This window comes from Seriola lalandi, unplaced genomic scaffold (genome assembly GCF_002814215.2).
Source record: "Seriola lalandi dorsalis isolate HSWRI2012SDOR001 ecotype SW California unplaced genomic scaffold, Sedor1 jcf7180002054791, whole genome shotgun sequence".
Classification (NCBI taxonomy): Eukaryota; Metazoa; Chordata; class Actinopteri; order Carangiformes; family Carangidae; genus Seriola; species Seriola lalandi.
Window position 1 is genome coordinate 147518 of NW_019525344.1, and position 24974 is coordinate 172491.

A 24974-nucleotide genomic window follows, 5' to 3' on the forward strand; every position below is an offset into this window, starting at 1 on the left:
TCTCTCACAACATATTTGTTTTACGTTCTGCCCCACAGTCTGTGTGTTTGGTGATGCAACTCGTAAAAAATTTGGACTTGGTGTATTGCGACAGATCTCTCTGGAGCAGAATCATCATGAGGTTGTGGACGAGTCTGAATCAATATTTCGATTTTAAATTGATTCATTATGCAGCTCTACAGTGTCCATGCAGGATTTAAAATTATTAAAGCAGACTGAATGACATCTTCACAAGCCCTGCGGCCTGTTTCTCAAAAACAATATGCAAGCCATGCTTGTACGCAGATCACACAAATGATTGTTGCAAGCAAACAGCAGATAAATTTGTGAGTGCTACTGCAGTCATAGTATTGGTTTTGATTACAGAAAGAGGGTCAGAAATTAGAAGAGTGAAGAAATATTAAATTTTACAGATTATACCTTGTACCATATTGTTTCAGGTTTGGGAGGAACCATGAATGAATGAAATGCCAAAAAATGAATCGACTGCAGCGTAGTGTTGTGACTCACCAGGTCTGCAGCGTAAGCCGTCAGCAGCCAGCTCCTGCCCCTCCGGACACACACACGTGTATTTGGGAGAGTGTTTGTTGATTTGCGGTGCAGGCAGACACATGTAGCTACAGCCTCCATTTTCACCTTTTTCTGTGCACCAGTTAGTTCCTGTCAAAGTCAACAGCTCTCATTAGTTTGCCAGACATATAGAAAATCTGTACATTGAAGCTACATTAAGTAATATTTTTCCTTTTAACACAAAAATTAATCCTTATGAATCATAATGTGAAATTGTTGCTGGTGCTTCACAGAAGATCATTAGTTAGTGCAGGAAAACACTGACATAAGCATGAAGCCTCAACACCCTCTTTCATTTGCCATGTATAGAATATGTGTGTGTTTGTTAACAAAAAGTATTCAAAAATGTTCTACTTTAATATTTGTAAGAATATATTAAGTCTATAATCTGATCTGCGCAGTCTGAAGGAGTTGCAGGACTTGTGATCTGATCTACACTACAACTCAAAGCCCACTTACCATCTTGTTCAAGAAGCTTTCAATCGAATCACATGGTTTTTAATCAACAGATGGAGTTTGTTCAGTTGTTAAGGAACTGTACATGTGTTTGATGTACATGATTAAAAGCTTCCTGAACAACCTAGTGAGCAGACCCTGAGTTGAGATATTTTGTCAAGAAGCACAAAGCTGGTATGTTGCTACATCTTATCGGCTCCTTCCCTCCATTAATCTCTAGTAAATTATGTCAGAAGCTGGTAGACCTGCATCAATTACGGTAGCATGATTACAGCTACAGGGATAATTAGCATTACAACACCCTGTACCTGAATCGTGTGTAATTACAGTAATTTCTGATTAACTTCTTCATTAACCTTCATTAACTCACAGCAGCAGCTACTGTAACAAAAAAGTCCAACATCAGCCCTGAGGTTGCTGTGATGTCACCGAGCCTGCAGGACTCTGATGAATAAGAAGATTTTCCAGCTCAGAGATCCTTAATGTCTCTCCGTTCCACCTCTTTGTGTTCATTTCTCCTCCTCGCACCCCCTCCCATCAGGTTCTTACCAGATAACTGGATCAGCTCATGATAGACTATGATGTCCTGGGGGTCGTTCAGGTTGCTGGCCAGCGTCACCACGTCAGAGCCTGTGAACTTGTTTGCACCGTAAATGGCTTCATTTTCGCCGTCTGTCCAAAACACTCGATCCTGGAGAGAAGATGCAAAAATACAGCTCATGTCTCTATTACTGTAATAGATGAAAGCTTCAACAGATATAATGCTGAGCCTGACTCAATATAAGAAAACGGGAAACGGCACAAACTGCTGCCATGATCAGCCCATTGTTTTCTAGATTACGATATACGAGAGTGCATTATCACGCGTTATCAAAGGCCACTTGGCAAACAACAGAAAACTGTTAATCTTTGTTTGGCTATAAATGAGCATCTTTGATTGAGCCATCAGAATTTATAACCATAAATCATGAGTATTGTTGTCATGGTTACTTGCAGCAGATTGAAGAACCCTGACACAGTTTTAATAAACACCTTCACCATGGTGCCAATATTGATATAATGTAATTTATCCTGCACAACTTGAAAATTAATTTTTATCTTCATGCAATTAACACTAACAGCAACAATCTATTCTGTAAGTTTCTTCTCTTATCTGAATTAAAGAAAGTGATTTCTACAAACAATACGCCCGTAACCAAAGCTAAATATCCTACATTATAACAACATTAGTGCCATTAGTTGCTCAGGAATCGTTATTGGAATCGATAAAGAATAAAATCAATAATGGCATTGGTAGCAATAATATATTATCAGTTCCCATCTATAGCTTCTACATCACAAATGCAGCCATCTGTGTGCTAAGACCATCTGTGTTCCTGCACTGCACTCTGCAGAGACCACCTGTCAAATGAAACTCACTCCTCTTTGATTTTCTATTGATTTAGGTGATGCTCTAACTTAGTCTGTAAGCTTCAATATCTTTCACTGCTCGTGTTGTCAGGCTAACCCCCGTCTTCACACGTTTATCCGCCAAAAAAACTGAACTCCTTGCACAGAGGATTTTCCCCCTTCAGTAGCTACTAGACTGCAAGCGGTGAGAACAGACAGAAAAAGCTTTCCATACACTGGAGTATTACAGTACACTGTTTAGCAGAGATCATCTCACATTGCCTGCATGTGAATAAATGTGAGAGAATGTGAGAGTGAGATAGCAGTTGTGTGAGTGGGTGTAGGTGAGGGAGACAGCAAGAGAGCCACATGTTCATGGTTCTGTGATTCAACCAGACAGCTTGACATATGAAGAGTGCAGGTTTTAAACAGCAGATATCACTGTTAGTACTTAATATAAAATACTTAAAATTATAGTAATACTTAAAATAGAGTGACAATATTATTGAAATGTACTAAACACATTTCCACCAACATACATATTTTCTTTTGGAATTGACAGTCAGAAAGGTGCACATGTATTACAGAGGACTTCACACTGAACAACATATAGACTTTGACTCCAACTGATTAGAGTGACGTCGCTAGGCACAAACTCAAATTGTTGTGGGTTACTTAACCAACACAAACAATCATAAGGAAAGTTTGTCTTGCCAATTTATGTGACAATCTCTGCAGAAGAGTCAAAGAAGCATTAGAAAAACACTGAACTGCGATAGGATGGTGAAATTTTCAGTTTTTATCCAGTAGTTTTTGCTGCACAAGCATTTGCTGCTTGGACCCCTAATAATCCCAATAAGAATGATGGGCAGCGACTGGACCAGCATACAAACAATTAGACAAAAAAGACTAAACAGCACACTATGAGTTTATCTCCTGATTTTCAGAACCAAGTGAAACCAGTCAGGATGACCAGGAGCTATAATCAGCTCAACCATCATAGCGTGTGTATGACCTTTATTTTCAGTGCATATTAAACAGTATGAAAACAACTGAGCTGCAGTACCTCAAAAACAGTGAGAGCGAAGGGATGAGCCAGGTAGTCTGAGGACTGCAGTACTTTCTTCCTGTTGTCTCCGTTCAGGTCGACACTACAGAGCATGTGGAGCTTAGAGTCGACCCAGTACAACCTGCCTTTGATCAGATCTGGGAGGAAGATGACGTGTATGAAGAAACAGGAGAGGAGAGGGTGAGAAGAGGAGAGAAATGAAAGGATGATGGAAGAAATAACAGAGGAAGAAATATGAATGGAAAGAAAATAGGGCAGGAAAAAAATCCAGGAGGTAAAGAATAATCACACAAGGTAAGAAAGAAAGGAGTGATACAAGGATGAAGATGAACCAGATGAACAACCAATAAAAGTGTATTGGACAGGGGAAATGAGACCAGGGAGAGAATAGGAGGGTGAAAGGATGAAGAAGAAAAGTACAGAAGACAGATGAGGCATGGAGGACAGAGATAAGAGGAGAGAAGAAGAGAGAAAAAATAAAATCAATACAACATTTCATTAACAAGGACAAATCAATGGTTTTCTACAGTGTAAGGGATGCAAGTGCAGGAAGAGAATGGGCTGAACAAAGACGAAGATTTGATTATATGATGTGGTCAAGTGTCAGATTTTTTATTTTTTTAAACTTCACTACTCCTTAACACAAGAATGGATTTTTTGGGGCTTTATTGATCCTCACGGTGAACAATGATTAAGTTCTTAAGCTGCATTTTTCAGTATTTTCAACTTGGGTCACATTTTCATTTGAAGCCTTGTGTATGTGCTTCATTACCAAATGGAGCTTATGAAATGGGCAGATAAAAATGCTACCTAAATAAAAACTCTCCACTTTTTGAGGAAAATTTTGTGTGCTCACTTCCACAAAATGTATTAAAATCATGAAACTGTTTAAATCTCTTAAAAGTGTGGATCTCTGGAGCTGAAGAAATGTACAGGATTTGAACGGCATTAATAAATGAAGTTTAAGCACTAAAACAAGTTGAGGTGCCAGTTGAAAACAGAAACACTGAATAGAAGTTGGACAGCAGACGAAATGTAAGAACTAAAAGGAGTTGAAGTGAAGTCAAATTGGATGAAGGATTTGAAGTGTCAGTTGAGGGTGAAGCAGTGAAAAAAAGCTGAAGTGACAGTTGAAATGCAAGAACTGAACAAACATGTAAGTAGCAGATAAAATGTATATATTGGAAGGAGTTGAACTGTGAGATTAAGGAGAAGTGCTGAAAGGATTGGAAGTGCAGGTAGAATTGTAAGCACTGCAATTGGATCAAGTGGCATTTGAAAAAGAAGCAGTGAACAGAGGAACAATTTTACTTTCACTGCTAAAACAATTTTTCTGCAACTAAAAGTGTCAGTTACAGTCTTCTACGTGCTGAAACATGTTAGTTAAAGGAAGCAAAATACAACTCCACCAGGGAAGGATCGGCAGTGGAGAAAATGTGCAGCAACGTCATGGACAATGATGACTCATAGGCTCTTGTTTGTGTGTGTGTGTGTGTGTGTTCATGTTCCTACCGAGAGTGATTCCATTAGGCCACTGAATGTCTGTTGCCACCAGAACCTGTCTGTCCACTCCATTCATACCAGATTTCTCAATCTTGGCAGGTTCCCCCCAGTCAGACCAGTACAGAAACCTACAGGACCAACGTACACACGTATATACACACACATTTGTAAATATGCATTGTCAATAGGCGATACAAGGCTTTCATCTGACATCATCAAAACCCAAGCTTTCCACGCACCCAGACAGTGGATCCACAGCGATGGACGCCGGTTCTTTAAGGCCTCTGCTGAACAGGACCTTCTGTTTGGTTCCGTTGAAGTTGGCTACAGAAATGGTTTTGGTGCTGAGATCAGACCAGTACATGTTCTTATAAATCCAGTCCACGGCGATTCCCACTGGAGTCTGGACGTTGTCTATCACTTTGTTGTGGGTGCCAACGTCCCCTCGTTTGTCCAGCATGGTGCTGTGAGGACGTAAAGAACAGAGACTATGTCACTTAAATGCAAATTGAACTGTCCAACATATTAATCTAAACTTCAAATTTTAAATATCTCCATTGCCGATAATTCATAAAATAGGTGTTTTATAGAAAAAACTTGGGAGACCTTGGCCACACAAGAAATTGGATGTAGGGCCGCTCCTAATATTCAAATACTCTCCAAAGAGTGCCACAAGTAAAACATCCATCAATTTAATTATCACATGACCACATTAGTTCCATTAATTCTTCCTGTTTTAGTTTCCACTGAACTATGTGGGGCAAAGTCTTAACAACAAATCTCGTCTCAAATAGTCCAAAGATCTGAAACATCCAACTTGGTGTTTAACAACATGGACGTCTCTGATAATTTCAGGCAAATAAGGATGCCTCACATCAGCCAAATCCATTGTAAATTTATTGCAACTAATTCTAAACTTAATGGATATAGTGCTCTATTGTTAATACACAGTATTTTAGGTCATTACATGAGGGAAATTTTTCCATCGCTGCAATGGCCTTTTTTATATCATGAACATGGTATAAGCATTATCATGTTATGTTAGCATTAATTTTGAAGGACAGTTACGACTGACCCATGAAGTGAAATATTAAATGAGGAATGATGTTATGGATAGAGACACAGCACTAGTGATGCTACAAAAAAGTCTTGTGCAAAGTCTTGAGCAAACTTGAATGTAACTATGGAATCGTATTGAACTGTCAACTTTTCCAGTCCTGAACTGTTCTGCTGTGTTCCTGTGCATGCTTCTGTGTGGCTGTATGTTTGGTGTAAAATACCTATATATGGCCTTCTGGCCCAGGTCAGCCCAGAAGATCATCTGCTGGTCAAAGTCTGCATCCAGAGCCACCGTGTTCCTCTGCTGCTCCACAATCTGAGTGTACTCCTTCCTCTCCAGACCCAGACGACGGATGTCACGGCGGTTAGTAAAGATCAGGCAGGGCTCTTTACCTGAAGACACAAAACACTTTGTTAAATGAGGAGCTGAAGGTTGATCTGACAGCTCATCTCTTTAAAATGTGGCTCAGGCTTCTCTGTGCCACTTACTGATGCTGGACACTGCAATCTCTGATTGATCTGGCCTTATTAAATGTTTAAAACATGCTGTTAAAAGTGTGTGGCCTCTTTTCTATTATTCACCCGGAATCAATATGGTTATGGTATGACAGAAGATGAATTATAATTTAAAGAAGGGTTTATAAGATCTGTTGCTAATTTATTTGGAAAAAAGAACATGCTTGACGATACAGTGATGGTCTTTGTCAACGAGCAACAAAAAGTCTTTTCATTGCAGGGACAATAGCACATGATCACCAGTCTAGAGACAGATATCTGCATCTCCAGCTGAGCAACAACTCCTGAGCCTTTTTGATCATATTTGAGAGAGTTATCTTTTAGTGGTCTATTTCTAGATCTTGAGATTATTTTAGTATTTGCCTCTTATTTTTCCAGCTGCTGTCACTGAAAGAGGAGGTGGAGTGTTTTTGTTCAGATTTACAATTGTAATTCAATAACTTCAGTGTGTATGAGGCCAGTAGCTCTCATCCTGTCAGATGGATTGTCAAAAAAGGCATTTATTATCCTTATTAATTATTAGATAGTGGTAGTGGAGGTAGAGAGATTATAGGAAATGAGGAGGAGAGATGCAACAGAAGTCCTCAACTGAACTCAACAAATTTAATTGACAATGGCTCTGTTATTTAGCTTATTTAAATGGAATACAGATCTTTTTCATGTCATCAGTTACATGTGTATTTTTTCTGCTATGTTTTGAAGAAGGTCTATTTATTGACATTTTTCTCCATGACATTTTCTTATTAAATGAAAATGAAATGCTGAACATGATTTTGTCTCTGCAGGACCCCTCTCTTACAGAAATACTTTTAAACATTTTCAACAGCCTGGAAAACACATTTCTTTTTGTGGTGTTATTTAAAAAGTAACAATTAGGACAGTCTATATGAAAAATGAAATCCAGGGGGTAGCCCAGGAAAAGTGGCTCATAAATGTTCTTTTAAAAAAAATCAAAATCAAGATTCAGCACACATTTAAAGAAAGAGGAGAAATTTTGGTTTTGTTATTTTCCAGGATTTGTTGATGAATGGAAGAACTGCATTATACTCTCAATTATTGGTTTAGTCACTTCACCAATCTAAAACTGCAGTCTAATACAACAGCATTGCAATAAATGCTACATTTATGAAAGTCACAATGTTCAGTTTTGTTGGAAACTAGTTTACATTTGGTCTACCATCATTGGTAAATGGGGACAAAATATTAGAAATCAGTATGACTCAATACAGTTGAAAAGCACCACAAACTACAGCCTCCAAAATGACCACACAACTAAATCAACACCTCTCTAAAAAATCTATTAGACTTTAGAGTCAAGTCTTGCCTGGACAGTGGTTTGGTGAAGTGAAGCTCCCTGCAGTGCTCCTGAATGATTAAGGAAATCTTAAAAATACAGTGCGTGTTTGCACAGTATGATTCTACTGTATTTTGAGTTTTCTTGAGAAGAGACCAAGTGAATATGCCTGAGACAAAAAGAAAGAAAATAACAGTACTAGTTCACCACAGTGCATCTTTAAGGTTGAGGGGTGATGATATTGTACTGTGTTCCCAGCTGTTGACTCACCAACAGCCTTGCAGACTCCAGTGGTTGGATCCATCTGGTAGCCGTTGTGGCATTCACACTTGTATCCTCCCTTCAGGTTGATGCAGATCTGACTGCAGATGCCGGGATTCAGGCACTCATTGATGTCTGCATACAGAGAGAGGGAGATGAAGAGAAGGAGGAGGGGGTGGGGCAGAGGAAAACAGCTGGTATCTGACATGTTTAATTAATCAGCTCTACTGAATGCTTCAATCTGGGTAATCAGATGTTTGCACTCTGCTCTGCTGCAACAAAGGTTGAAAACCTGTCTGCACAAAAAATATACTATACTTTGTGTTTCTGAAAACAATTACTTTTCTGAAACAATCCTATGATTCTTACTCAACTGATGTGAGCTTGGGGGACACAAAATGAAAATTAAACCTAGCTTTAATTGCTGTTGATGTTTTGCCAGAATGCTCTCATCAGAATTAAAAGTAAATATTCGGATGTTTTCATGGAGTTTAGCTGTGATTTTACATCCGGGAGTAGATTAAACACCACTGTGCGACCAGTGGGGTTCATTCTAGATGGGATTATACACATTTCCCAATATCCAAAGCAGCGTTTGAGGCCAAGATTGGCTCCATAACAAAACTGTCGGCTCAGTGCCTCCTGAACATAACAGAGAATTTCAGCTTTTAGAAAAAAAAAAGAAAAAAAAGAATACAACACAGCCGATCACATTACACACTAAACCCTTCAGAGGCCAGAAGTGCTCAATAAGCATATGTACTGGCTATAACTCACACAACCAGCCTACTGAGGTCTGACCCAGTCTGACCCAGCCTGTTGGATTAGTGATTTCTTAGAAAGACAAATATAGTGAAGCATCGTCCCTCAGAGTGTTGAACAAAAATCCATACATACTCATTAAATTGAATGTAAAAGAGCAAATAAGTCAATCATTTATTTTCAAACCATGCAAGTAAATAACCTGATTTTGGATTCATTTTGAGAACTGTGAAGTCTGAAGCTGACCATTTTCACAGATCTACTTTTCAAGATTGAGGTTTAGAAACTCCCATATTGTAGAAAGTGAGACTTCCATGTCTCTTGATTATAAAGCAGATCAATATACAGTGGCAAAGTATGAGAACCCTTGGAATTAAATGGTATTCTGCATTAATTGGTGATAAAATGTGATCTGATCTTCATCTAAGTTACAAGTACAGACAAAAAATGTGCTGAAGCTAATAGGACACAAACAATACTTATAATTAGTCACGTCTTTTTTTGAATACAACCATTAATATTCACAGTGCTGGTACGTGAAAGTAAGTGAACCCTTAAATCTAAAATCTGGTTGAACAAACAAGCTCTTTCTGTAGCTGCTGATCAGACCTGTACACTCACTTGGATCCTTTGGGTATTGAACATATTGACACACCTCGAAATGGGACAGGACCTGACCTGATTAGGCTGAATGTTATTGGGTCTCTGGTTGGATCTCAGCTACTAGGAACTCAGAGGACACATACAGACTTTGGGCCTTTAGCCTTAAGATCATTTTCTCATCGTTATTAGAAATCAGCAGCTTGTTGGAAATATGTCCTTATACTAGTCATGCTTTCCTGTTTGCTTAGATGCACAGGAAATCATTATGACTCTGGTAATTGACTGAATAATTACAGTGCTGATGTACAGTTACTTCAATTCAACTGTGTCTATGCCAATTACCTTATGTTGTTTCTTTGAGATGTTTCCTACAGTTTGATAATTGGCATGTGAGTTAGTGAATCCAGTCTAGTCACGAATAAGAGTCCTCAATAGAGATTTAATAAATATATAGCAGATTTCAGGCAAACACTTGGAGAAACCAAATCCACAAGGTTGGACGGCAGGTCTAGGTGGGCTGTGCTGGGGGCTGTGACTGCTATCCTCTGGATTTTTCCCCGAAATTAATTTATCCCTGTTGGGTTCAGGGGCTCAATTTCACATAAGGTCCAAAATTTTAATGTTTGTGAATCTCGTAAAATCCGTTATTGAAGTATGAGGTAAATTCTGACTTTCGTGTATGTATAATTAAAAGAGTGATCCACCTATTTAGCATTGCACCTCTGTAAAACATGCAACCTCAAAAATCGATGCAGGACTTGAGGCAATTTATCAGACACAATTCATCTAGAGACACAAAAGCCTTAATACAACTGCTGGTAAATAACGCTAACTAGTAAAATGATGTGTGTTTTCACAAAATCTAATTTTACATTTATAGCCGCCTGTAGCGATCCAAAATGGCTCTTATGTAAAGGCCACTTACCTCCACAGGTCTTGTGGTCAATGAGCTGCAGTCCAGGTGTGCAGTCACACTCAAAGCCAATTACCATGTCCTTGCAGATGTGAGAGCAGCCTCCGTTATTCAGGAGACACTCGTTTAGATCTGCAGCACATGAAAGAAAAGAGAGAAAGATTAAACACAGATCAACCTGGATATAAACTGATGCTGGTACGGTAGGTCCAGTATGAATCTTCTACTACTGAAAAAGGTACATTTTTGATATTTTATGTATCTGATCGACTGTTAAGTTAAAAAGTGGTTTGACAAGTGTTGACCATAAAGCCACACAGCAGAGATTATGTGACATAATTGTGACAATATTATTCTTATTCAGTGTGGTTAATACATCACTGGTAACCAGGATGGGTGTAACTGGGTTATCTTGATTGAGTTTCCCCACAGCAGTGTACGGAGCATAGTTTACTTTATTTTGCTTAAAGGTCTAGCTTACTCCAGATGTCTTGGCTCTTTATCCTGTTGCCCAGACACCCTCTGAAAGGAAACTAATTAGTCTGTTTGAACAAGACGTCTCATTCTTTCAGTCATTACAGGAACCTCGAAGACAGGTGAGAGGTAGAAAGAGTGTACATAAAAAAAAGTTGTCTGTTCAAAGTTGCACTTGGACAGCAAGCTCCCCAATACAAGATAGAAAGTTTAGAATTTGACTCCGTCTCCTCTAATGAAGAAAGAACAAGAACAGACCTTTTCCTTTTGACACCCTGGCAGTTAGTTTGTTGTTTTGGATAATATACAAAAGATACACAGCTTCACAGTGCAGTACACTACTCCCCATGTTCTTTGATAACAGAAAATGTCTCCTCCTTTTCATTCAACAAAACAGGCAACATTACACTTGAAAATAAAAAGAATAATGTTCAGATTTTTGGAGTTCTTTCAGCCATTAAATTGATTATTCACATGATACGTCAAGATATGTCAATCTTTTTCTCTGATTGAACTGTAGACCGGTTTGGACTTGGATGTTTAGTATTCTGATTGTGGAAAGCATCATCACTTCTGGCCAAGTCCTTTGATCCATGAAAGAGAATTATTTAGAACTGAACTGCAGGACACATTAAAGCTGCATGAGCTGGGATTCATGTAAAAATCCAAATATTATCAGCATAAATGTGCAAAAGAGAGAGAAATGTCATGTAGTTTGACCCTTTTTGTCTCTGGCACCTTTCTGCCCTCAGAGCAACACATTGGAGATTGTCTCCTGAACCGTGACCTGTTTAGACAAATCTAAGTGTTGGAGCTTATTTCTTCTTTTTTTGCTTTGGTGTAAAGCATCTGCTTTATATGGAATCAGAAATGTGGAAACAGTTTAAATATTTCTAGCTCAAATAGTTACATGTCACCGACATTTAGGGCTGCCAGCTGGGGAATCGCTACAAGACTTTATAACAAGTGACATTTAGTGATTACAGTAGACACATACTGTGGATTATTCCCAGGTCATATTACAAGATAATTCATATTAACACTGATTCTAACGCAAATATCATAAATACACAAAAATCAAACATGCTGATTAATCCTCATGTGTTCTTCCACTCAGATGTGAATATCTTAAGTATCTGAAGTGTCGTCTACGTCTTTCCTGCGTAAGCACACCACTCTGCATCTCTTCAACTATTTCCCACATTTGCCAAAGAAATAGTTCGAGTACGTACAACAGGAAAATCGGGGGTTACATTATAATCAATACAAATATGCCATTGTGCTCAGAAAATCACCAAGTGAGGTGTCTTACCTTTGAGGACAATCTTTGGTTTAGAGTTAACATTACTCTGCACTCGAGCTGTAGCCTGCTGCTGTGATCAGCAGGCTACAGCTCAGTGATGATGTTGGTGAAAACTTAGGACAATTCAAACATGAGCTAATTTTCCTCCACACAAACTTGACATTGTATAACATCAATAAAACTGACAGAAAAAGCTGAAACTTTGCCAAGTTCAGATTTGGGGAAGATCTGCTCTATTTTTCACAGACCAAAATCTACAGTCTTCAAAATAAGTAAAAATGGACAAATTACTTTAGATTAGCATGAAGAAATTTTGGAAGATGCAGATTTTTTTTTTATTTATTTTTTTTTATTACTCACTGCATTCCTTGATGGGCTCATCACTCCAGTCGGGACAGTCTCGGGCCTTGTTGCACACTTTGCTCATCTCGATACACTCACCGCTGCGACACTTGAATTTCTCTGGCCCGTGACACTGAGTCACTGCGGAGAGATGCACAGAATTTTACTTGTGAAGAGCCGTTACTGCTTACACACACACTTTATTATTTACATGTAATACCTCCCTACAGTAACTTCTTTGTTCTGACTTGTACAGAGCCAGGCTAGCAGTTTCCAGTCTTTATGCTAAGCTAATTTCCTCTTGGATCTATCCTCGTATTTAACACAATTGAGTGGTATCGATCTTTTCTTCTCACTCTTGCTAAGAAAGCAAACAACCACATTTTAAGAAATGCCAAACTATTACTTGACAGATTCATTAAAGCTTCACAATCTTTAAATTCCATACGGACTTCAGCAAGTGAGACTGTAGACTATCTACAGGCTTGTGTGTGAGAAAACAAGCTGCTATAATTATAGAAACATAATAAAAGCTCTGCTCAGTCTAATCCTTCAGTTTGTGTTAAAAACTAAAAAAGGGAAAATTTCTCTCTTATGTCTGAGTGAGAATCTGCCACAAACTCATCAATGTTTAAAATCTCCAAACCCATGTTTTTGTTCTACTGGTGCAAAAACAAAAGTAAGGAAACAAAATAACCAGCCGTTTTTTTTTTTGGTACATTTATATCCTGGATGAGCACAAAAATAAAAATCAATCACAACACCCTGCATTGCTTTGTGAATGCACAACCTGAAGTGGATTATAATTTGTATTTTTCTGGTAAAAATACAACTAGAAAATAATCAAAGACCATTTATATGTCTACAGCATCTACACTGACAACACACACACACACACACACACACACACGAAGCCTGAGGTCAAATGTCAAAAACAAAAATTAAAATATAATTAAAAAATAAAGCCTTGCCACCCAACAATGGCCTCAGGATAATTAAAAAAAGCAATCTGTAAAGCTGCACACACACACAAAGCACATACTGTTTTTGCAGTTGACTTCATCTGACCCGTCGGTGCAGTCTCTGACACCGTTACATTGTCTGCTGCCCAGGATGCAGTTTCCATCATCACATTTGAACTGATCTGGTCCACAGGTACGTACAGCTGCCAAGGATGCACACGTGCACACACAGACACACACAGTGTTACACAATTACAAAGTTCTGCTGAAACAATTTATCAATTAGCTGATCACCAAAGTCAAACAAACAGCAATTTTTAATATTCAATCAATCTTCCAAATGTCTCAGATGTGAGGACTTGATGCTTTTCTGTCTGTTTTGCACTGTGGTTCTGAAAAACCAAACAAGACATCAGCTTTGGTTCTTATAATTGGTGATGAGACTAATGACTGTATCCTTATCAGTAGATTAATTTAGAAATAACTGAACAGATGTGAGGGGACTTTCCCTATTTACATCTATTCTCTTTCAGTTAGTCGGTATTCTCTGATTCAGGGAATGTCTGTACTCAGGTCATTCACATGTCATTTACTATTAAACAATAGTTCACGGTCTGTTTCTAGGAGAGCTGTGAAGGTACATGATAAAGTAGACAGCCATAACAAACAGCCAGTGTCTCTGTGTCTCATGGTCTCTTAATGGGACAGAGGTAATGTGGCTCTACAATGCAAGTTAAGAAGGATTCTGGGTCTACATACGTCATTACTGGTTTACGTGTCAACTATACCGCTCATCACTCTTCATCAGTTTAATGATTCTGCTTAAATCATCTGACTGATCATCATCAACTGATCGTTATTGTGATGTCCTATTGAGGACAATAGCCGTGTATTTACATGTTTCAGCTGAAAACATCCATCAGTCCGCTGCTGTACTAAAATGAATGTGATTATTAAAATGCTACATGTTTAATGTGTGATTGGTCAGTTGTGCTGTACATACGACAGTTGGCTTCATCGCTGCCATCCTTGCAGTCGGGGTCTCCATCACACCTCCACTTCTTGTGAATACACTCTCCTGAACGGCATTGCATCTCACTGGACGAACATTTGGCCGGCGGCGTCGGGTGACGGCCGCAACGAGTCGGAGACTCATCTGACTGGTCCTGCAGGAGAGAGAGGGATGACCAGAGATGTTTTAAAGAGAAAAGATTCCATCAAGCGTCTCCTAAAAAGAGTTACTGCTCACAAATTACTTTTGATGGGGAAAATGATCATATCTGTAATGTATCTGTAAGTGTCATGAGAGAATATGAACATGTAAATGCTCCCCGTGGTTTTGGCAAACTTTCCGTTTCCGTTGTGTGAAAGCGGTTCCATTTGCTGTTCACTCACCGTCATCAACACTTCCTCTCTTGTAGCCGTTTCCCAGCAGGGAGCTCACAGTTACCTTAAAACTTTTTAACACTAGTTAGTTTGGAAAATGAGCCTTCAAATTCAGAGAAGGTGAGATGTTTGGATCTGGGATTATCTCATATGTGCACACACTTTCACAAAGTGCAAGTGTGTGCACATATGTAAACGCTTGTGTTTTCATTTTTGAAAACAAATCTATAAATGTTAATGCACAGGCTGATGACATATGATATGATGATATAACGGGCTGATGGCTGTAGCTTTAAATTTATTGTATATCTGCCATTTCAAGAGTTTTCAAGGATTTGGACTGACGTCAGCCACTGAAGAAAACAGAAGACATCATTAACAGAGAATCCAAACAAAGACACATCATAGCCAGTCCACACCATTTGACAGGTGATCAGGGGGCTGTGCAGGGAGCAGATGACAGAGCAGAGAGCATTTAGCGCTCAGATTTCACAGATGATTACCACTTTATTTAAAATTAAAACTGGGCACGCAGACAGAATGGGATCAAGAGGAGCAGTGGGAAGAGTTTCTCACACTTTCATCATCTCAGAGAGTCACTGGCTCATGTGGGAGCAGATTAATGGACTGTGTGAAAGTGTTGTGCGTGTGTGTCTGCAGTTCCATTACTGTTTAACAATGACGCAGGACTTGCTGGGTGTGAGAGCAAGGGAGAGAATAACAATGACCTCCTCATTGGAGACAGCATTTTAAATACTTGTGGGTGTGAGCGTTTGCATCAGTGTTTCATTTTCCTGCTGGGCCATCACAGTGATAACCGCACTTCCAATTAACAGGTATGCAGGGAAACGCTGACTCAGTGAAACTTCTTCTGCCATGTGTGAAAATGTGTGTGTGTGTGTGTGTGTCCAGTGATATTACTCTGGGCAGTTCATTATATTGAGGCCAGATCTACTAAAGCGAGGGAGAGTGTGTTTGTGTATGCTGCATGTAAAACGTACTTTGTGATCAGTTTTATAATTTTGTTTTATGTCATAATATTTATCTTTGGTCCTGTATTAAACTGTAGTAAGTAATTTATAAGCTCAGTCATTCTGCACATTGCTTTCCTTTGTTGTTATTTTTTGTAACTAGATTTAAAATATTGAATAACTAGGACTCATTACGAGAAAGAGACAACCAGAGATTAACAGGTGGATGCTGAACCACTGTAGTGGAAAGTAAAGATGTTGAGGTCAGGAGGGAGCAAATGGTAATTTGGCTTCAACTCTCACAACATGTTTATTGTAAACTACTGAAAATAACTCTTCTACTCAGAAGGAAGGTTTTATATTTCACAGAAAGTAGTGGAAAGAGGAGAAGAGTAGCCAGGACAAGTTGCTGTCTCTCACACGCACAAATACATACGCACATGAAAAAGTCTGAATGATGCACCACACTGAATATAGTTTTTGTGGTAAAACAGAGGTCACCAGAGATTAGAGTCAAACTGCAAAGTGAGAATATTTAGAGCATACCTTTTAGCAATGCATCATATTTGTTCCTCCTTAGCCACGATCACAACTTTGAAAAAATTTGGCAAAACTTTCTACATAAAAAGGTGTATCCTCAGGCCGAGTCCGTTCATGAAACTAGAGGAGGGGACCCTAGAAGCTCATCCTGATTTTACTTGAGTTGTTTTACTGAATTTGCATTTTAGCCGACTGGTAATTACTTCTATATAATCTTTCATCCCCTATGTTGAGGCCATTTCAAAATGTAAGCTAATGAGGATGTTGTCAATCATGGGCCATTTTACTGAGGATATCATGGGAGGTTTTAATTTGAAGAGGTGCCATTCATGTCTAATATAGAGTATACTGGAGAAGTGCCCCTTCCCCCTGCTCGTCAGTGACTTCCACTCCCAGATCTTCTTGCCATTTCACTCTAGTTTAATTAGGAGTTATTGTAAGCCATCCAGTCAGGCTTCTCATACTACTGCTGCCATTAATCACTGCATGACTGAAATAAGAGGAAATGGCTACGATTCATAAGGACCAGATCGAGGTCAACTAAAAATGACTTGACAAATTCCTGGTTCTGTCACTGTTGTCTGATGCTACAATAATGTAGTCTTCCTTTTAACCGTTTAACTACAACTTGTAATCTGCTGGTCTGTCAGAGTGTGTGTGTATGTGTCATTTCATGGCATTTGTTTTTCACCTGGCAGTCAACGTCGTCGTCACACACCCAGCTGGCAGGGATGCACGATGAGTTCCCACACTGGAATTCACTGGGGCCGCAGGAGGATGGAGCGCACTCAACCTCATCCGAGCCGTCACCACAGTCATCCTCGCTGTTACACACAAAGTTCCGCGAGATGCAGCGGCCGCTGGCGCACGTGAATTCATTTGGAGCACAGGTAATGTTACCTGGAGGCAGTTAAGAGGAGTGGATGAAAAGAAAAGCATTTAATTACATCAAGCACAAGGTCACAAAATCTGCAAAATCAACTGTTTTCTCACATCTAATTTCAAGAGTTAGTTACTCTCCAAATGGGAAACAGGTCACCTGAGACATTTACAACAGACTTTCATTTCCCACTGCTCATCTGACTTCTCAGATGTCCCTTTGTAACCTTGAATACAACACATACACAGTCCCACCGTAAACCAACGGCCAAGTATAATAATGGCCAATTTGTCCATGAAGCTTTTGCAAAGATCAGGGGACAGAAGAATGGAGACTGTTACAGCAGCAGATCAATGCCCATCAGTCCACATACTTTTTAAAGCGTGAACATTACCTGTTACACTATACAAGTAATTATGATACTAGATCTATTGAGACCATGATTGTAACTTGTTTGGACTCCCCTGCTTTACTTGATAAAACACAACATGAGTGTTGGGAGGAGGGAGTGGGATACGTACATGACTGAAGGATCAGACAGTATACGATGGAAAGTGACAGATTGTAAGATTTTGTTTTACATGGGCCTGTGGCAGCTCACACCAAGAGCTGTGTGGGGTGTTTAGGTCACAGCCTGAAAACATGCATCACACTACACCGCAGTAAAACATCCTGGTACACAGTTCAAGGACAGAAGGGGCACAGATTTTATGTGAACAAACAAGAAAACAATTAACAAATGTTTCCTCCTCCCCCTCAGCAGCTGCTGTCACTGATTAGCATCTTTAGCCAGAGGGGACAGTGCTCTGCTGCTGCAGTGCTGCTTAAAATCTATATAGTGATGCACAGATACAATCTACAGAGCTGATGCAGCTCATAATACTCATTCAACATTGGCATGTTTTAGATCAAACAACTGACATATTCATTGATAGTTAAGTGATTGTTGTAAGTGAATTAATGTCACCACCAATCGATGTTAACTCTGGAAATTCAATGCTAATCAGTAATCATGCCAAATATTACCTGATTTATTATGGTTAAAAATGGAGTGTGTTCTTGTGCGTTAAAATTTCCCTCATTAAAATTTACCAGCATGATACAGGCTGCTCCACGGTTTTCTGTCAGATGCAATTATCTTAGTTTGTCCAGGCAGAGCTTCATGCTCTACAGAAAAGACAGTTCATGTGTTTATGTTGTGCAGTGTGTAGGATAAACAGCTGGAAGTTTAGTAGTAATTGATACAGATATCTATGAATGTGTCAGTGCTTGAATAAGGACAGCACTTCTGGAAGAAACAAAAAAAAAAAAAGTAAAAGTGCATCTTTAAAAGCCACAGCAGTCCTGTGTGTTTGTGCAAATAATTGTCTGTCCTTGCACAATAGGAATCTGGCAGAGAGACATTACAGCACAGCTGCTGTTGAAAGGAGGCAGCAGTGTGAGTTCAGAATGATATAATCTGATATTCATTCAGTGAATCTGGTGCTAGCCTACACGTAAGTTGGGTCATTGCAACAATTCTATTTCTACAGTCGAATTAAGAAGCCAGCCTGCAAATTTCCAATAAAGGTGCCCACAACAGATTTTTTGTAGCTGCCAGTATCCAATGAACAAAAATGCTAATAGGCACGACATGCTTTCAGGCAACCCTTGTCAACTCAAGGTCAGAAAGTATCTCATCATCACATCGGCGGTCACCAAGTGTCTTTAAGTGCTCACTAATCACTGGTAAAACACATAACATGATGTGAACAAGTGAAAAGCCACAGCAGGATGCAAATAATGAGAGCCAGACAAACTCCACTGGTTGTTCTTGATAGCAACCTTGTTAACTTTAATCATATCAACGTTAGATGGATATAAACTACGAGTGACAGATCCCTTACTATTGACATGGATACTACATTTACTGGGTTGTCAGTCATTTAACAGCATTTGTGCTTACAAATATAAATCTTTTCTACACATACACAAATTTGAATTTCTCATCTAGATTTATTTAACAGGTTTACAAAAGGTTTATTTCTACAAACTTAATTATTTGTGAACATCACTTTACAAGCTCAAAATCTTTTTGACCCTTCTATGAGCCCAAAATTTTACCTTGAAGAGTTCAAATTGTCACTGTAATTGTTGAGGCACACATGTCGACAAATATCTTTCCCATGTACAGTAGGTGTGTGTATGTCCACCTACCACAGTTGACCTCGTCCTCTCCATTGTCACAGTCCTTCTCTCCATCACATTTCCAGAAGATGGGGATACACTGAGTGGATCCTGCTCCGCAGCTAAACTCGTTCACACGACACGTCCTCATGTCTGCATGGACACAAACACAAAACACACCATCAGTATTGTGTTGATTAAATTATTGTTCTATCTCACAATGTTGGTTTTACTGTATTTTTGTATTTTTGAAGTTCATCTGCATGTTTGGGACTTCAGGACTACAATCAAACTTTTATTACCACTTCTGATTTAATGCCAAAGTGAAGCTGTGGGTTTTCTTTTTCTCATTTCTATTGATTACTATCAGATACAAGCTTGTAAATGTCAACTACATGTGCTGGAGAAACATACCTTACTAATGTGGGTTGATGTGTGATGCTTATGCGGAAGTATAAAAAAAGAAAAAACTGAACCAACATGAACCAGTGTAATGATTTATGGTGTCATCCCACAGCTGCAGTGGCTCTACTTGTTGCCTTTTGAGTGCCTTTACCCCATGACAGCAGAGCCAAAAATAACAAGAGGACAGAACAAGGACACGGGATAACCGACTGTTTCAGCGCTGGAAACGGCGAAGAGCTTGTGGCAGAGTAACACTAATGCTGAGCTGGAAGATACCCATCTCAAGAAAGAGATTTCACTGAGGTATGATCGTGAACATTAAGTCCTCACTTCTGTTAACTCAATATCCTGACAACCAGAAAACTCTAATTGGTTACTTAATCCAGTTTGCTGGGACATCAACAGCTGAGCTCTGGAAAATTGTATTTATACAACACTGTTGTGGTTTCCTTTATGTTTACAGTGTAAATAGCCCCCCCCCCCCCATTTTAATGTAAATCTAGTGATTTACATTAAAAGATTAGTAGATAAGTTTAGATACATTTCTTGTTCATGTTGTGAGTTTGATTTTACTAACATTTATTATTGTAAAAAGATTAGTTTTAGTATCATAATTATTATTATTATTATTATTATTATTATATAACTTTGCCAATTAAAAAAATAAATAAATAAATCAAAATAAAAGGGTAAACATCTGATATTCTGTCCAAATAAGGAGCATACCAACAGTTCATAAATATTAGTCACCTTAGGGTTAAACTCCAGGTGCATAACATGTGACTCACATTCTTCTTGCATCATTAGGAACCACTTTATAACTCAGCATACATATTCACCCTATAGTAGTTTCCATGAAATGAAAGCTTCAAGACCTGGTTTGCCCCTTGTGTTCTTCCACTGCAGAGGAAGATAACAAGCAGAGGAACATAAAACCAGACTGTACTGTGATAAGAGCTGCTCAGTGGAGCAGTAGTTGAAGGTGAATTCAGAAGTGGCTCCTATAGACCCATGAATTATTGGCTACGTGGATGTACTCCTGTTGATAAGTCAGGTGACAATATTCTACTGTGATTCTGAATTAATTTTCAACAGCAGCGCTACAATCACTATAACTCATACTTAAAAGTATGACAAAATCGGGTCTGTGTATAAGACTTATCCTGTCTCTAACTTTATTGATCTTGTAATGATCTTTTCTCCGTACACCCGTCTGGCTTGGTGCCAATACAATAACAGATTCTGTAACAATACAAAAAAAATCTTTAATGTCCTAGTTTGAGTGGGGATGGGAATTGAGGACTGGTTCCAGTTGAGAACTAGGGGTGTAAGAAAATATCGATACACTAAAATATTGCGATATTTCATGACGTGATACTGTATCAATTCTTTGAAGCACTTTATCGCTATTTTATCAATAGTTTACTTGGTGACAGTGGTTTTGTGACAGTGGTTTTGTGTTGTATTTAAGCCTTCAATTGCTAGTTGGCAGCAGGCATTCAGCCAGTTGACTCTCCCCCTCCTTCCACTCCTCTCACTAGACGAAAAGATCTCACCAGCGTAGAGGCCTTGGGCGCAGACAGAGCAGTGAGTGGGCAGCAAGTTCACATTTTTGCAGGTTGAACAGGTGTATTGATAAAGTTTTGGCTTTTTACCATTTAAAAAAAAAAAAGGAGGGGCAGGCTGCTGCATTTTCCTCACAGAAATTTAATCAGAAATCATCAAGGGAATCAAAGAATCGGGCTGATAAGCAGAACCGATAATGGCACTGTTATCGATAAGATATTATCAATTAACAATTCTTTTAACAAATTATGCATTGCCCAAAAACTGCCCAACCCATCAGTGTTAAATGATATTGCTAATATAAAATATGGTCTTAAGTTAGAAAACTTAACTGATATGGAACAGGAAATACCAGATTAAAGAATAAGTAAAACAGCTAAAGAATCTGTCAAAAAAATGTATGTTAAGTTTCAACACATCGCTTTTCAGCACTCCTTACAAAACACACATCAGTTTGTATTCAACGTATTGAGGTTCAATAACTAGTTTATTCCACTGATTGAAGATGGCACAGAAATTGATAAGGATGCTCCTTCTGACTAACTAACAACAAAATCATCAAATTAGGTCTAAATTAAGACCCAATATGTCAGACTGGATTTAGCTACCAAATCCCTTTAAAGTTACAGTGAAGACAAAGATGTTCTTCCAACAACAGAGTGAGCCTATGTAAACACAACACAGATGGTCAGCTAAAACCCAGGTCCTAACTTGAGTATGAAGAGAGGGCTCAGACATCCTGGTGGTGTTTTTATGAATGTCTATGATCAAAAACTGAAGCTCACTTCCTTAATCCAACACTCTGACGCAAGAAAACTGACGTAAACACAACTGCAGCACATCTCCTTCACACACAAACTGTCAGGAGAAGTGTGTGCGCACACACACACACACACACACACACTTTAGATTCCATTCCACTCTGCCAAGTCATGTGTAACAGCTGGTCAAACAGTACAGTGATATAACAGCTTTAGCAGCTGGCTTGACCTGCACGTACACCACTACAGCTATGACTGGAACTTAACACAACCACACACACAAACCCCCACACACATACCCCCCACACCCTCTCTCACACACACACACACACACACACACACAAACAAAACTGGAATCCTTAAAGACCTTCAGTTGCCCGACACACTTTTCCAAGTGCAAGTGGAAACATGTACACAGGTTGGACCATTTAATCTGCATTAGAACAGCCCGGAGTGGCAAAGTTGGCAATTCTAAAGAGGGAAAGATCGAATGGCACAGCAGGACTTTCAGTCCTTCAAGTTCTCAGCAGGCAACTTCACTCATGTAGAATTTGACAAATGTGGATTAAAACCAAGGATAACATTAACAAGACATACATGTTAAAAGTAAAAATGGTAAACTAAGAAAAAAGTTTACCATTTTCTCAGCTGAGGCCATAATTAACTAAAAAGCCACATGTTGTCTTCTTTAATACTACTGTACCACTGGGGGTGGTGAGTCAGAGATGTTCAACTCTTAGATAATGGCTGTAATCAGTTAATGCTAGCAGTTTAAGCTATAACCAAAAATCTATTCCATCATTAGAATCAAAATGATTATTGTTAGAATACAATATTGCACATGGACAATATACTGTTCTGACCCTTTCAAATTGGTGTTGTGTAAAATGGATGATGTGCAGCTTTCCGGTGTCACCATGTTGCTGGCTCCTGTCTTTTTGTGCTCCATAGCAAAATTACTGAAAGTGCAGACGTTCGGGTTGATGAGATGAAGGGTCAGATGAGGGTTTTGGGAAACAATCACTTTTGTCCGTCCTCCACAGTCTGGGTGTAAAACTTCTAAGAACTAATTAAATCCTAACCAGCCATAAACCATCCTGTCATCAATCCATAATTTCTTGGAATCAGATGTACACAGCAGTTTTATACTAGATTGAACAAAATGAAATAATTTGATGGCAGTGAAATAAAGCGAAAATAACTTTAGTTTGGAAGCAGCTGATAACAGCACAGCTGTGGTTTTGGCAGTTTGCAGGTGAAAACATCTAGCTGTCTATTAAAACTGGACTACATTTGTTTAAAAACAAAGTCTTCAAGGTCAATAACCTTTTTGACAGCATTTGGAAGACTATTTTTTCAATGTGCAACATGTCCTGCAGGATCTCCTGGACATATTTCTTGGCAAAAGCTGTTATAAAGAAAAAAAACAGACATACATCTGTGTTTGTGCCAAATTCTAACTCAGTCTTACTGAGGACTGTAGTGAATCAACTAAATCATCTTCTCTAAACCATGATCTCTGTAATATTGGAAAAAGTTCCATTTAGCATTCATCCAATTTGTGAGGCCATATTATGTGGTGTAATATTAGTAGAGATATATTCAGAGTAACAGTTTAACAAAATAAAGAACTGATCCATAATAACATGCACCCAACCTTTGCTATCCTTGCCCCCTTGGATCAGGGGAGTCCTGTGTGACATATTGTGGATCATACGAAGAAATTCTTCCACAAGTTTCAAGTTGAACCAAAGCTCCATTCATTGTCTGGAGTGGAAACTACAGTTGCAGAATAGTAATTCACTACTAATGCTACTTTAATATCCCACTGTTTAGGCTCATCCGGCAGCAGATTTATTTGCACCTTACCCACTTTCTTTTGTCTTTCTTACACTGCAACAACACAGTAGGGCCTTGGCAACACCACACAGCTAACAGCTTTGAATAACTCTGGTGTTTCATCAACTCCCCAAACAGCATCGCTCTCATTTTGGCAGAGAGCAGCACAGATCCCCATCCAAGAGTGCAGCAGGGATTTGCCCCGACTCTAAGATGTAGTGTTGTTTTCTTTTCTGCCAGAGGTAAAGAATTTATTTTTGTATTATTTTCAGGTTTCAACCTGCTGTGTTGACACACTGCAGCAAAAACCAAAGAGGACTGCACTGTGAAAAAGCAGAGCTGGAGTCTAACCCCGTTACACACACCTGTGCTGCCCTGGCAAATATCACTTCACAAACACTGAGATGAAGTGTGGATAACTCCAAGGCTCTACTTCATATTCAGTGTCTGGCTCAAGAGTTTGTTGTAATATTTCTGTATTTGTTCATATTCTTTTCCATTCTATCCTCCTCTTTCTGGAAAGTCATGTTAGATTTCACAAAACAAAGTTCTTACTGAACCTTCCCAGAATCCCAAGACCTTCATATTAGTAAATATTCTTCACCAATATTTTCCAGAAAGAAAGTTATCTCTAGTAGTATGTATCATTTACAAAATGTGGGTCCAGTTGTCAAGTCAAAAACTGTCACGAGTGGCAATAAATAAAAAGGATAAACCATATTCCAAAGGGTTTAAATGAAGACCGAGAATAACATAGTTAAATAGATATATTGTGTAGTATTGTTTAATGCTTCATTGATTTACTCAGAGCCAGACCCTCTACTTATCCTTTGTCAGTGTTTAGAGGAGTTTGTTGTCATGAGCTTATGTACAAAATATTGTTCAGGATTACGAAAAGTCTTGAACTTTCTTTGTGTGTACTTTAAGAGCAATTTTCACTTTTTAATATTGTACAGTATATCAACCTATATAATGTCTTTAAGG

At 38.8% G+C, this 24974-nt stretch overlaps 1 protein-coding gene across 2 annotated transcripts in view; it reads right to left on the reverse strand.

The window, feature by feature from the left end:
* The window catches only part of vldlr (very low density lipoprotein receptor), a 61400-nt gene that overhangs the window by 14686 nt on the left and 21740 nt on the right, over positions 1-24974 (reverse strand). For both annotated transcript variants that reach the window (XM_023425601.2, XM_023425600.2), the window contains exons 4-16: positions 19450-19572; positions 17065-17273; positions 14480-14642; positions 13557-13679; positions 12533-12655; positions 10408-10527; positions 8127-8252; positions 6268-6439; positions 5227-5451; positions 4997-5115; positions 3482-3621; positions 1576-1717; positions 511-660 (exon numbers count right to left, since the gene is read on the reverse strand). In XM_023425601.2, the coding sequence (XP_023281369.1) occupies positions 511-660; positions 1576-1717; positions 3482-3621; positions 4997-5115; positions 5227-5451; positions 6268-6439; positions 8127-8252; positions 10408-10527; positions 12533-12655; positions 13557-13679; positions 14480-14642; positions 17065-17273; positions 19450-19572 (1935 nt within the window). The remainder of the gene's footprint in view (positions 1-510; positions 661-1575; positions 1718-3481; positions 3622-4996; positions 5116-5226; positions 5452-6267; positions 6440-8126; positions 8253-10407; positions 10528-12532; positions 12656-13556; positions 13680-14479; positions 14643-17064; positions 17274-19449; positions 19573-24974) is intronic.